The sequence below is a fragment of the Apteryx rowi genome, unplaced genomic scaffold (genome assembly GCF_003343035.1).
Source record: "Apteryx rowi isolate R43461 unplaced genomic scaffold, aptRow1 scaffold_57, whole genome shotgun sequence".
NCBI classification, from domain to species: Eukaryota; Metazoa; Chordata; class Aves; order Apterygiformes; family Apterygidae; genus Apteryx; species Apteryx rowi.
In genome coordinates, this window is record NW_020450838.1 from 2,229,490 (window position 1) to 2,243,411 (window position 13,922).

Genomic DNA, 13,922 nt, shown 5'->3' on the forward strand with positions numbered 1-13,922 from the left:
TCAAACTTCCGTGCAGGACAAAGTGYATGTTTTTATTCCAAACCACCTTCAGAAACTCTTCTTTCTCAGCTTATATGTGGGAATTTCCCTCAAAATTCAGACCTGCATCATGCCAGGCTTATCATATGAGTTTCTCAGTTGTCAATATAATATAATCTTTGTTGCTAGTCCTACATGAAATCAAATAATAAAATAAAAAAAAAATCCTGGGGCGGGTGGAAAGTCCCGTTTCTGGAAGAGTTACCTTTTTGTATGGAGCAAAGATACTCAGAGTAGCCTTCATCTGCTGGACTTCTGAAAGTAATGTCTGGCTCTCCTGGAAATAATGAACTTTTTTTGCTATAGTCTTTGCTATGGCCAGGTGACAAAAGAACAACATGCATAAGGAGTTTTAATCCATTACAGAGCTATAATCAAAATATGTGATGATTCARTGCTGTATAGTTTTTGCCGGCACTTGTTTGAGATGCCGTTCACAATGTAGTCACACTTTGATATGTCATGCAACCATCCATGACTTATAAAACCTTTTATGCTATATTAAGTGTGTGCCGTATAGAGCACAATGRCAATGTGGATTTAATCTGTATGTGAATTCTGTATGTAAATCTGTTAAAACAAATTCTTCCTTTTCAGGATATGGATGTAAACAGAATAATCTGATAGAAATCTTTTGGGAAAACTATGTATTTAAAAACTTGAAATCAAGCTAACATGCTTGGATTATGAACTGATGAAGCCATTGTGATTCATGCTACCATATCAGTAATCTGGACGTCTGTAATCATCTGATTCTAGACCCGAAAAGAGAACAAGCAGGAGGTTTGCTCTGGCAGATAGCTTGTTAGCTTAGTGCCAAGCTAAAGCTTAATTGTCTGCTGAAAAGTACACTTAAATGACACTTGTTTAGAACCTGCAAACACTCTGAGTAGATGTATATTAACTCTCAATATCAGCTATGCTCATCAGAGAAGGTTGTCAAAGTATTGCCCTATGCCAATACGTGTGCTAATACAAGCTGCTAATGTGCCTCTGCTGCTTCCCAGGCTCACTGGATTTATGTTTTATCTGCACTTTAGTATAACTAAAGGGACATGAGAGAGAGTTCCTCTGTCCTGTTATGTCCTGCATTGTTAAAAATGCATTTGCATTAGACTGGATAGTGAAATGAATAATTCGTATACAATATGGTTATATTTGTCAAAACTGAGTAGACATTAGTGTGGAACTTCCCCAGATTGATCCCAGTATAAAAGGCATTTGTAGAGAGTGTTGGTCTGTTAGGCGGCTGGTCCGGCTGGAGTCAGGAGTTTGCATGTTCTTGATTTTTCTATTTCCTCTGAACATGCCAAGAGACATGTATGCACGGATAGATACAGGCAGATGCAAGCTCCTCTTCCAGTGCTCCTGGCTGGCCAGATGCAAGCCCTATTGCTGTCTCAGTGCAGCACTTCACCTAGGCCCTGCATCTCAGCAGGGTTTTCCGAATGGCCATGGAGGTAATCYGTAGGTTGCCAAAGCGAAGCACTGCGGAAGGGCTGAGGGAAGATCTGTAAGCCTGAGAACTGTGGCTGAATAATTTAAGCCAGTGCTGCCCTCTGCTGAAAGGAATGCTCTTTTGGTTAAGTCAAATACTTATGCTTTTTAGTTACTTGAAAATATGCAAGTGACTGGTTAAAACTGTCTTATGCAAAAYGATAGCATATATACTGTTTAGATGATTTAGTTGAAATCTATGCTTTCTCTAAATAATTTAAACTTTCCTGTTTGTCAACTCCAGACCATGCATAGTTGGGTAGGTGAGGATTTGCCAGCTAGGACAACTACAGCTTCCTCAGGGCCTGGTGAAGGAAACTTGGAAGAGAAATGTAAACAGGTAGACTAAATGCAGTGTGCACTAATCACTAATCTTGTTTGCAGTCTCACCTCAACTGTCTAGCTGTGCAGAGACACCTTGCCTGGGAGCCTGAAAAAAGCGTGTCTGTCTGTCAAATAACGTTTTGGTTTTGGTGTGCTTTTCTGTTAACTTTGTTCTTGTTTGCAGATTGCTTTTGTGTCTCGGAAACAATCAGAGTTTGGGGTTCTCTGCTCTTATGGGGTTGACGGTATCGTGAGCCTCTTGTCAATATAAGTTTGAGCAACTTGCAAACTGCTTTCACGTAGCTCAGGCACTGGCAGCTTATTCTGCTTTGTAGATTGGACGAGCTACAGGGACTATCATCAGGCACTTGTATGAAGCTTAGGTCAGGTCACTGACCAGATTTCCCCTTAAAATCAATGGATTTTCCCAGTTAGTCTTGATCTTTTTGCTTAATAAGCCCATATTTTAAAAGGGACTTTTAATATGTTTCAACTAAGTCACAGAGGTTACTGGATCTTTATGAATCTGGCCGTTACCCTCTGTCTAGGTTTTTTCTTTAAATAAAAAAAAAAAAAGCTGCTAGACTATGTGTTTGTTTAGCAGCTGATGCTGTTGGACAGCATAACTTTTGCGTTGGTATCAGTATGAAACTTTGGGAGCTGCTACTGGCCCGTGRAACCTGATGCCTAGCTGTACTGTTATGAAGAAAATAATGAAGTTACATAAATGATCCCTTTCAAATGATTCAACAACCTGACATTGAGCCAGACCCCCTCACAATCATAGGCAGACTCTGAATTCACTGGAGTTTCTTCAGCTTAAGCCAACAGGGAACGACCTCATTAAGATATGGTGAGCCTATAGGGTCTATGTTGTCACTGAAAGGAGAGGGGTTAGTGTTCCACAGTTATGGTAGAGGGAAATAAAGGCAAGGGGAAATTCGGATGCTGCTCTTTCTTCAAATTTAATATCATCAAGTATGAGTACTGTATGGGGAATGTTTGTACCTTAAGTACAGAAATAAGGTATTTTGATTGCTTGTTTTTGACTTGCTTATGCCTTGAATAATCTAATGAAACAGGAGCCAAGATTTTCAGAAATGACCAGTGATTCTGAGATTATGTCCTCTAGTCACAAGCTGAATGGAGTTAAAATTGTCAGAAATATTATTTGTGAAAGATGTCCTTGGACTAGATAGATGTAGATTAAGTAAATAAAACTTAAAGGATTAGGAAGTGTGTCCGGATCTAACTAGCAGACAGGTGTAGAAATACTCTTCGTTACCAAAATAAAATTAACTGTATTAGAACTGGAAAGTATTGCAAGAGTGAAACTAGGAGCATTTTGTAAATGTGATTTCAAGCCAGTGTGCACCTTTCAGCTTTTGAGGTCAGCGGGAACTGTGTTCTTGATTTTATGGTAGCAGGGCCAAGACCTTTGTGTTTTAAATACGAAGCAGGAAATCATGCCTGAACTTTCAGATAATAGCTTTTACAAGGCAGTTTTTGTCTGAAATAAACCTACAAATACAATTGGATGGATAAAGAATATCTAAAAGAACACAGCAAAGATGTACCCTCATAGCTTCAGTGTTGCCTTTGAGAGCTTCACTGGAGCACAACTCACAGGCTGTAATACTACTTGACTTTATTTCAAAAAGTATAGACTATAGTTCTACTATAAGAGTATAARTGTAGTGAGCCAGTTCAGTACTCCATTCAGAGACCAATGATCTATTTGCAGGCCRTAACAAAGCTACTAAAGAATGCTCAAAGTACACAAAATGCTATCAGACATCCCTAGAAACAAGGTGTAGTTTGTGCAAAGAGAGAAGGAGACAGTTCTGTTTTTGTTAAAGCCAAGACCRAAAAATATATATGCATATTGAAGTGACTTTTGGGAGCAGAAAATTCCCTCATACTCCTYTAGTGCAACATCTATAATATCAATGTTTATGTGTCAGGGCTAAACTGTACCAGTTAGGTAACTGTCCACTTCAAAATGAAGTCACAGGATCACAAAGTCCCTGGTGGAGCTTTGAAGGTTTTGCTYAGGTATGTGATGCATCTTAGATCTCTCTGGCACACAGCAGCAAAGTGCCTCCTGCATCACTCAGAGCACACATGCTCTTGTGTCCTTCTTGCTCTTTTTATGCAGGAGATCTCCAAGGATGACCTTATTTCTAACCCATCTATGGGGGATGTAATGGACAGAAAGGTATCTTGCATCCTGTCCCACCTCGCTGTACCTTGGGCAGCTCCYGACTTGCCAGCCAATCTCTCTGGATATTATAGTCTCTGAGCAATCTCTCAATTTATGAACCTTCTTGATCAAGTTTCCCGTTTTTGTCATCTCAATGAATATGAGACCTGCTTGTTCTGGCACAGATGTGTGTGTTCGTTTTCTAACCATCCAGGATATGCATGACTTCACAAATGGGAATGTACTTTGGCATGACTGTCACTTTGCATTCAGTTCAACATGCCGATTGTTGTCCTGAGATCTCTTGTTTGCAGTAATATTTTTATTGCAGAATGCTGGTGAAAACTTGTGTCTTGGATCAAACTGGACAGAGATATACATCCTTGCTGGGTACCAGGCTGAATTGCCTGAAACTCAGGTCATAGGAGGGTAGAGTCTGGAGTTAAGAAAACCATGAGAGTTATCTCTCCGCATCTTTCATCCTTGGATTGTTAGTGTGAAGTGAAAAATGCCATTCTATGTTTCAGTTCAAGTCAGTGGGAGTTTTGGCAGGAGGCAGCATGATCCATTTGGATCCATTTAGATTTGGAGTGAAGAGTCTGGAAGACGTATAGTTCGTGGCAGTCCTGGGAAGCCTGTTGAGCTTTCGGTGCCTCCGTTTCTTTGGCCATATGGAAAGAATGCTACTTACCAGACTTTGAGATCTACAGATGGAAAGTGTTCTTTAAATACGAAGCTGTGTTGYTATGGATTGAGCCGGATGAGCAGAAGGATCAGTATAGCTTGAATTGCAATTTGCACACTGAAACAATGAGGCACTTTCATTCCGCTTCACTATGAAAGGGTTTCTGTGTACCAAAGTTCATCTGCTAATGGATTCCACTTCACAGGGAACTGCAGATACACTTAATTACTGCAACTTTAAAAATGCATTATTTACTAAAAGTGCCTTCTGCTTTGATGAGAACAATGAATGTACAGTTATCACCACAATAGTGAATTACATTTTTAACCCTCTTTTAAGTTATTCTTTGTTTTTAGGAAGTTTTGGAAAGTTCCAGAAAGGTTGATACAAGTGTCTGCTATTTCTAAGCCTGTATGCTGTTCCAAAATCAGAGCGCATGCTTATTTTTTTTCTGAGATTAAGCTGCTGCTTTGTATCCAAATACATATCCTGGAGGTTGGTGTGTCAACGGCTACACCTCGGCTGGAGAAGGTGGTGCTGCAGAGTTCATCATGGAGGCTCTTCACCATTCCTTTGCTTTCCCTGTTATTTAACTCAGTTTTTACAGTATCTCTGCATATATTCTCAACTCAAGGGTGGGGGAAAAAAAAGGCAGAGTTGGTGCCATTCACATGGGCTGTGTGCTGCTGGGGAAATCTGGTTAGGAACATGTGATGTTAATTACTCTTGCAGATCTGCACTCAGTGATTTATACTGTTTTCATTCCCATTTGATTCCATTGTCTTAGTTCAGGATATGCAGAGCTGTATGTTTGCTGATGGAATTAGTGGAGATCCTGTTYGGGCAGTGGGGTGAGACCCTGCCCAGTGAAATTAATGGTGAAATTCCCAATTGTTTCAGCGGTACCATGGTTTCGCTTAGTGACTTTGGGGAGTCTGATATGTTTGCWCTGTCCTGGATGAGAGAAAAGTCCCTCTCTCTGTCCCAGTAGATCTTCCACCTGAGCCAGGGACTTGTGTTGCTGTAACAGCCTCCATGGTGCGGCTTGCAAGGAAAGCAGAAGCAGGGATTCTCTATCTGAAACAAATTTGGATCCTCAGGAAGAGGAGAGGTTGGGTAGAAATAAAAACTAGTCCCTTTCACACTTAAAAGGTATGGGAATAGCAAATTACATTCCTAGATTTTTCATACTTATATGATCTGAGCCTCTGGATTTATCTCTGATTTCTGTTAATTTTTGCAGTAACTTATTCAATGGAAGTGAGTGTACAGGACAGGAGGACTAGCTGTGAGGAGCTGTACACACCTGAGAAATTCATATAAATGCAAAAATGTATCGTAGGCTGTAAGAACTGAGAAGTTAACTATGGTAGTTAATATCTCCTTGTGACGCATCCAAAATATGCTTGTCTAGTGTGAGCATCTTCTTTTTAAATGCAACACTTGTATCATTTACCATAAGAATCATTTCAAACAATGCAAATATGGAGAATAAAAAATGATGGTCTTTTTTCTTTTTTTCTTTTTTTTTTTTTCCAGGCAGCACAAATAGTCCTGATTTCTCTCTTTGAATTGAACACTCCCGAGTTTACCATGTTACTTGGTGCCTTGCCAAAAACATTCCAGGACGGTGCTACCAAGCTCCTGCACAACCACCTCAAGAACTCCAGTAACACCAGTGTGGTGAGAAGCCCTTGTCCTTGCAGACAGCAGAGCCCCAAAGACAGCGGCTCATTGATAAGCTGTTGCAGATGCTCAGTAGCATGACTGTCATCTTTCTTGAAACAATATTGCAGCAGAGGCTTCTGTTTGATGTTGCTTTTATACGGACTGTTAAAACAAAAAGCTTGGTTAAGTTTTTAATACCATCACAACCAATGCAGATTTAAAAAAAAATTGCGATGCATGTGAAAGTTGGTGGGGTTTGTGCTTTCAAGTCAGTGTGCTTTTGAAAGTCATGCCAGTAATGACCTTTGGCTAAAACAGAGRCCCTGATCCCACAGGTTTTTCTGGGTATAACCCTAACGTTGAAATCGGTTCAGTTTGATATCTGATATATTGTCTGTTAAGAAGTTTGCAGGCTGTTTGATCTGACCTAGTAGGTCTCCTCAGTCTGTAACTATTATCCTAAGTTTTTGTTTTACGTGAAGCTCTGGCCTATTTTTATTTCCCTGAAGGGAGGTGTTAGTAGAGGAGAACACAAATGTGTTTCTAAACTGCCTTTTTCCTCATGGCAGCAAGGATTAGAGTATTTTTTGCCTTGTTAGTGTATAAATCCTGTAAAATTTTCTGGAATTTGAACCCTCCCATCTGAGCTCATGCATAGAGACAAGTAGACGTTTGTGTAAGCTAGAACCGCAGCATTAGGCTTCTAGGAGAGAGGGCTGGATTTGCTAGTCCCTTCCACCTTGTTCAGCTTCCTCTTGTGTGAAATGGGTCAGAAATGGGAGTATTTTTCTGCCCGTTTTGCTGTGGTATAAATGATTATGCAGGCCAGTGGAAAATGATAAATTATATTGCTGACTTATGCTCCTAACAAGCACAATCAGAATGCTTTAGACAATGTGGAAAATAGCTGCATAATTAAATTGCCAGAGTAATAGTCTGCRTGCTTTGGAGCATGGAGAATAGTGTTTGAGGAGCTGGGTAACTTGGTAGATTGATACACCATTTCCCTGGCATTACTGCAAGCCATCCACGCAGCATGGTTAAAATTACAGGTTCTGTAGACTGTAGAAAGATGCACATGTGCTTTCTTGATTCTCAGAGCAGTCCCTTTGAGAGTGTGTTACTGTCTACATGAAGCATGGCTTTCAAAGCACTCCCCCAGATACACTTGCACATTTTGCATCTGCACAGTTTGAGGCATAGCTGCAGCAGGCACGTGAGCTTTGTGCCTGAGCCCTCTGTGGGCTCTGAAAGGCAACTTTCTTGGGGTTAAAAATATCATAGAGCTTCTTACTGGAAAAAAGCCCATATTTGCTGTGGTTTGCTTCTGCAGTTGACTCTGTCAGTTCATACTGCAGATTCTTAGGTCAAGAGCCGTCATCAAAACTGGCCTAAGTTTGCCCAGGGCAAATAAAGGCTGCATTTGGACCTGTTTTTTTTGTTGTCCTTCTGTTTGTATATTGTAGTACACTGCTAATCCCTGTCTTCCTGCCCCTTTGCCAGGGTTCCCCGAGCAATACCCTTGGTCGGACTCCTTCCCGGCACTCCAGCAGCAGAACCAGCCCCTTAACTTCACCTACCAACTGTTCCCATGGTGGACTGTCTCCAAGGTAATGTGACAGGTTAACCAAAGCACTAACAAAATCTTAAAGGGTTTCAACATGAACGTGTATTTCCAGAATGACTCATTTTCAGAACAGATAAAGACCAAAAGTTTATAGTGATTTCTCCTAATGAATAGGGCTTGAACATGATAATACATGATTAGTGCTTGACTTCAGTGTTCCAGTCTTCGTGTTATCTGTGTAATCTTAATTTCTTTTCTCATGATACTCATTTTCTTTCACAACTAGCCCTTCTCTAGAATCATACTTCTGGGTTCAGTAGAGGTAATATTAAATGGCAGCATTAGAAACCAGGTGGTCTTTAGGTTGCAAACATTACAAAGAAGATGAAGGCATTCAGATAAGGATTTCAGGTTGTGCCTATTTTTTAGGTGTGCCCTTGTGCCCAATAATTCAGCTGACTCTAGTGCTGTGCTTATGCAGCTGAGAGAAATGATAAATCTCTCTTATTGCCCTCTTATGCTTTGTGAGAATGCAGAACAAGCAGAGGTAGTGATCCTATTTCAACTGTGAGCACTTTTTAAATCCCCCTCTTGGTTGCTTCTTGGCAGAGCAGAGGCCTGGTCCTCTAGAGAGCAAGTCTATTGCAACCAGGTGTTTTGCTGAAGCTGCAGATGCCATCCTAGAATATATTGATCCATTCCAAAACCTTTTATCTGAGCAGACACAGACTCTTAGATGTTGGGAATGTACATGTTTTGGTACCAGAAAAACTTAGAGCAGAGGAGATACAGATTTAAACAGTGTGCTTTAGGGGCATAGAAATTTTGCAGAAAGTGTCAGATTGTTACTCGGACAAGCTTTGATTCATGCTGGGAAAGCTTCAGAGCTACTGCTGCTGTTTGCTGGTCCTGCTTCTGCATGGGAGATCATTTCCCTTTGTTATAGAATAGGCAGAGGGAAACATGCTGGGCAAGAACTGCAGTTCATAGTCCAATAGAGTGACTTAAACTGAAATCTGTTGATCAGCCCTGTTGTAACTTGCTAAAGCTTGTCTGGAGGGATGCTTACATGTGTGAGTTTCCATGTGTCAGGAAAAACGCAAATTTTTAGTCTTCAGTGAGAAGTTATACTAGTTCCAGCAGCGTATCAGGGACACATGGGGCTTCCTGAGAAAGTTCTGGATATCTAAATATACCTTTGTGCCCCTAAATCTATTGTAATCAAAAACTAGCCTGAGAAATTGAAAGCTAAAGTAGAGGTTCCATACTTTAATGAGTTTTTTTGTTGGGAAACATTATAGTAAGAAATGGTAGAGTTTCAGGGGAAATTCAGTAGTGCTGCTTCTTTTTCTCCTGGTTTTAGCATGATTGGCCCTCCTGATTTCTGTCATGGGAAATTATAACTTGAGGTCTGTCTCCTTGTGGTTACGTTGTGGCTTTGCTGGCCGCGCTTGCGTGTGGCACCTGTTTTGTAAATCCATGACCTTTTGCCATGCTTTTTTGGGTTTTGCCACTGTGACACAACTCTTCTTTGCCACTTCCTCACTTTTCTTGAGTTTGTCTTTGCGTTCTTCTCGCCTCTTGATTTCAGGATGTTTGTCTCAAAATATTGATTAAACACTTTCAGCTTACATTCAGTATTTTGTTGTTGCTGTTTTCTAGAGGTGTCTTCCATGTAGTATGTTCACAAGGAGTAGCTAGAGAGGGAGTGGGATTCTAGAGCGTTCTGCCATTAAAAGATGGCAAGACCAAAACTGTCACTGGTGTAGTGGTCCACTTTCTTTCAGAGACGATCATACCTTCAGCTTCCTGTGGAGTTCCTGGAGATGCTGATCCAAAAATTGAGGTCTCTGTTCAAGTAGTGTTTCTCATTTCCTTACTGGATTTAGTTATTCAAGAGTGATGTATTAAAAACTACTCTATAATGACAGGTGAAGGTGAAAACTGCTGCAAAAGCCATTAAAAGTATCCAGTGGAAGGGGTATGGCTGTGGTGGGTTTTTTTTGGGGGGGGGGGGGGGGGGGGAAGGGAATGGTGGCAGCTTTTTTTAGGTAGCCCCTGAGCAGTAATAGTAGCTGCAGCTTTTACCTCTAGCAGGAATAGTGGCAAGTATGACAAATCAGTGGCGGTAGTTTCTGATGCTCTGCTGGATGGCATCCCTCTTGAAGGTGGCTTGTGTAGCACTGTTTGAGCACGGCCCTGACTTATAGAACAATGGAGAGTTTATCTCTGTTTTTGAAGTAAATTTGCTCCTCTTAAGGGAGAGAAAAAGAAAAAAAGAGGCTTTGGAAGATGTACTAACAGGTTATGGAAGTAAAGCATACTGCAGTGCCGCAAGCAGTGGTCATATGGATGCTTCTGTGTCAATGTTGCTATGATAAACTCTTGTCACTTGCAATTCATCTGTGATGCAAAATGTGACTTTTTAATCTCTCTGAGTTTGAAAATAAGCAGAGTCGAGTCCTTCTGGTAGCTGCTCTCCCCTGGTACTGAGACTGTGGGGGCCATATCCTTAGCTAGCATTAAGCAGCAAGGCTTCACTGGTACTGCCTTTCTATAGTAGCTATGTAAGCTGTCACCCTGAGGTCACATTGCTTCTCCCATATTATTGCCTTTGCAGTTGATTTCCTGATTTTTGTGTGTGCATTTGAGCTGTCTGGATCAATTCAATGATCTAGTTGAACTGGACTTTGCCCACAGCTAACTCGCTGAGGGAGGTGATAGTCTGCGCTCAAGTATTCCCCGATGCTCGTGTCTTGAGAGGGGTAACTTGCTTACAGGGCCTTGGACAAAGTTGTTCCTCCTACTACTTTCATTTACTTCATCGAATCCTGCGTCATGATCACTGGAAAGTATCCACTATGTTTGTCAGTTGTTTCCCTGCATTCGTACCTGATTTTGTTTTCTTGATGGTCTTGGTTTTGGGGGAGAGGAATTATGGAGGAAAGGTCTTTTCTGGAGAAGAAAAGCAAGGGAGGGCACTTTGGAGGGTTGAAAACAGTAAGAAAAATTCCCTTGTGACAAAGAAGAAAGAATATTTCCTGGGCAATGATCAGATGAGATGAATGGTTTGAGTTTGTGTCAGGCAGAGAAAATCTGAGATTTAGTAAGTGATGTAGTATAATAAAAAAGAAAATACTAAATTGTGAATTCTTCCAGCGTAAGAATACCATTTTGATTGTGAAATAATCTTCTGTAAACTAAAGTGGCATGCAGGTTGTGAATTCATCTGGAATTTCTTGGGATATTTGAAGGAATACCACCAAATGAGTGGGCTTGCTCTACTATTTCTGCCTTTATTGGTAGCCCAGAAACATGTATATAATTCCTAAGTCTTTTATAGTGCATTTTACTGTTAGATCTTTAAGCAACTTAAAAAGATGATCAATGCTATTGTGTCAAAGCTGTGAAAACTGAGATTTGGGTGAGGAAGACTAGCATCAGCTAGAATCTCATTTCTGCTAACTCTAATCAACTGCTCTGAGAAGTAAGTCACACTGAACAGTAGCACAGCAATGTAAAAGATGGCAGAATTTAGCTTGTGTTGATATAGTTACATTATTAAAAGAACAGATTTCATCCTTCAAAGATCTCTAGAGGAAATGCATCAAAATAGAAAGTTAGTAATTTTATTTGCTATGTAAATTTAGGTGCTTTTTTTCATTGAAAATAGGAAGTGCCATTAAACGTAAATTTCGATAGTTTTGGTATTAAGTTCAGCAACGAAAAAATTAAAATAAGCCACCCACTTTATACAATAAGGACAAGCCTGCATTGTTTTGTGGCACATTTGCAGGTAGGTGAGATCTGAGGTGTGGGATTTCTAATGACCGGTCTTGCCTGGTGCATTTCTGTAATAGTTGTTTGTAATAACTATGTGCTTTGCTTGCTGGTTAATAAGTGAATTTCTTGACACCACTCTTCAGATGAGTTTTCAACTGGCATTGCAGCTATTTGCACTAGAGCAATTCTTGACTTGTTTGCTGTTTCTGGTCTTGCAGCATCTTTCACTTATGCATAGGCAAATATGACTTTCCAGGACAGTGTGCTTAAACTTAATAGAAACAAAGTAGCATCCTGAATACTCCACCAGCTCAAGCATCTGGATTCTCATTTAGAAGACGGTTTTGGAAATTCATGTATCATGAAGGCAGCAGGACGAAAACAAAGGCCTGTATTTTGGACAAATTTGCACAGCATTGGATGCCTTGAGCTAAAGGCACTGTGTCAAACGGTGACCAAAAAGGGCTTCATACAAATTCAAAGAGAAGTCTGAACTAACTTTGAGGCTTTGCAGGGAGCTGGGTTTCATTTAGTCTTTTCAGGTTTGTCTGCTGGGACTTTGACCAAGCCCCTGATTTGTGTGATACATTTATGATCTCATTTACTGCACATTTGGGATCAATTTGAATCTGGTGAAATAGAAGTGTCTCTTAAGCCCTGTGAAGGCTCAGTGCTTGTTGATTGTGGAGGGATTGCAGGCTCTTACCAGAGGCACCTGGTGCCAAACTTTACAAGCTACCCTTGGGTATCTGATTAAAATTCAACTCCAATTCCTTTCTTCCAGGGAAATTCTGTTGCTTGCAAGTACCTGCTTAGAGTGTGAATCCAGACACATGGTCAGAGGTGGTTCAACTAGAATGTTTTAAGAACTGATTGTAGAGGCTATATCCATATATGCAATTTATTGGTTAGGACAAGCAGGGTCTATTTTTTGTGTGAATGGTATCATGTTAGAAATAAGTGGAAATTAATAATAAAGACCAAAGCAATGACTTGTGGGGCTCAATGGAGTATTCTTGTTTAATTTTGTTTCTATTAAATTTCTCTCTCTCTCTCTTTCTCCAAGGCAGCATGACAGCACTAAGACACTCAGATTATAGTTTCTTTTTTTTCTCCCTCTCCTTTCTCTGTTTTCTCTTTTTCGTTTCTCCTCTGGTCACTGCAGTCGGTTCTGGGGTTGGAGTGCAGACGGGCTGTCGAAGCACCCCCCTCCCCTTTCTCAGCCTAACTCCATCCCCACTGCTCCTTCCCACAAGACTTTCAGACGCTCTTACTCTCCCAGGTAACAAGCTACCTGTTAAACCAACTTGTCTGAGGTGTCACAGTATTATTTACCTTTCACACACAACAAAATTTGTTCAAAGTGGGGCATGAGATTTCCAGAGTCTCTGGTTGAAAAAGGCAATGAGATGATGTTAGCTTTCAGAGAGGAAAGATGGCAGTCAGCCGTTTGCTCTGTAGAGAAGATGTGGCATGGAGGAGAAAAACTCAAATTTTTCCAGATCGTTTCTCCCTGCCGTGTTTTGTGAACGGGTGCAAGTTTCACAGCTGGATTCCAATGCAGAACACAGTTGAGCACTTTCTGCGGGCGCTGGTTGTGTTACGATGGTATGGGCAAGGTCTTTCAACTTAAATACACCGTGCACATGAGTTCACTCAATTAGGCACTGATCTCCAAGTAATTTCATATGTTCAGTAGTTAATGTCCTTGGGATGCTGAGGATGAAGCTTGCGTATAGGTTTTTACCTGCTGTTTGCATAGTGTGATTGTGAAACATCATGCAGAATTGCAATATTGAAATTAAAATGGTAATATTAAGTGTCCTTGCCACAAAAGATTTCAAACAGTTATTTACTGCTAATTTTGAAATCTCTTCCTCCCCCTGTGGCCTCATGTTTTGTTCCTGTGTGTATATGGGGCTTTAATCACTAGACTAGACTAAATCTGTATACTGGTTTTAATCGAAAAACTTTTGGATCCAAATTTAATTCATCCAACCGATCTCTAAGTTAGCTTCCTTGGATTTTGTAAGTTTATACCTTGCCAGCAGTCTTTCTATGGATATACTTTCTTCTGACTTGAATGTGGCTGTTGTCTGAGGAAGGACTACATTGTCTTTCCTTGAAGCAAGAAAGCTGAAACGAAGCAAAACAAG

At 40.6% G+C, this 13,922-nt stretch overlaps 1 protein-coding gene across 10 annotated transcripts in view; it reads left to right on the forward strand.

Annotated features, from left to right (window-relative positions):
* CLASP1 (cytoplasmic linker associated protein 1) overlaps positions 1 to 13,922 on the forward strand; it is a 184,538-nt gene that overhangs the window by 142,856 nt on the left and 27,760 nt on the right. For all 10 annotated transcript variants that reach the window (XM_026082155.1, XM_026082156.1, XM_026082158.1 and 7 more), the window contains 2 exons: positions 6,288 to 6,431; positions 7,920 to 8,026. In XM_026082155.1, coding sequence (XP_025937940.1) covers positions 6,288 to 6,431; positions 7,920 to 8,026 — 251 coding nt within the window. The remainder of the gene's footprint in view (positions 1 to 6,287; positions 6,432 to 7,919; positions 8,027 to 13,922) is intronic.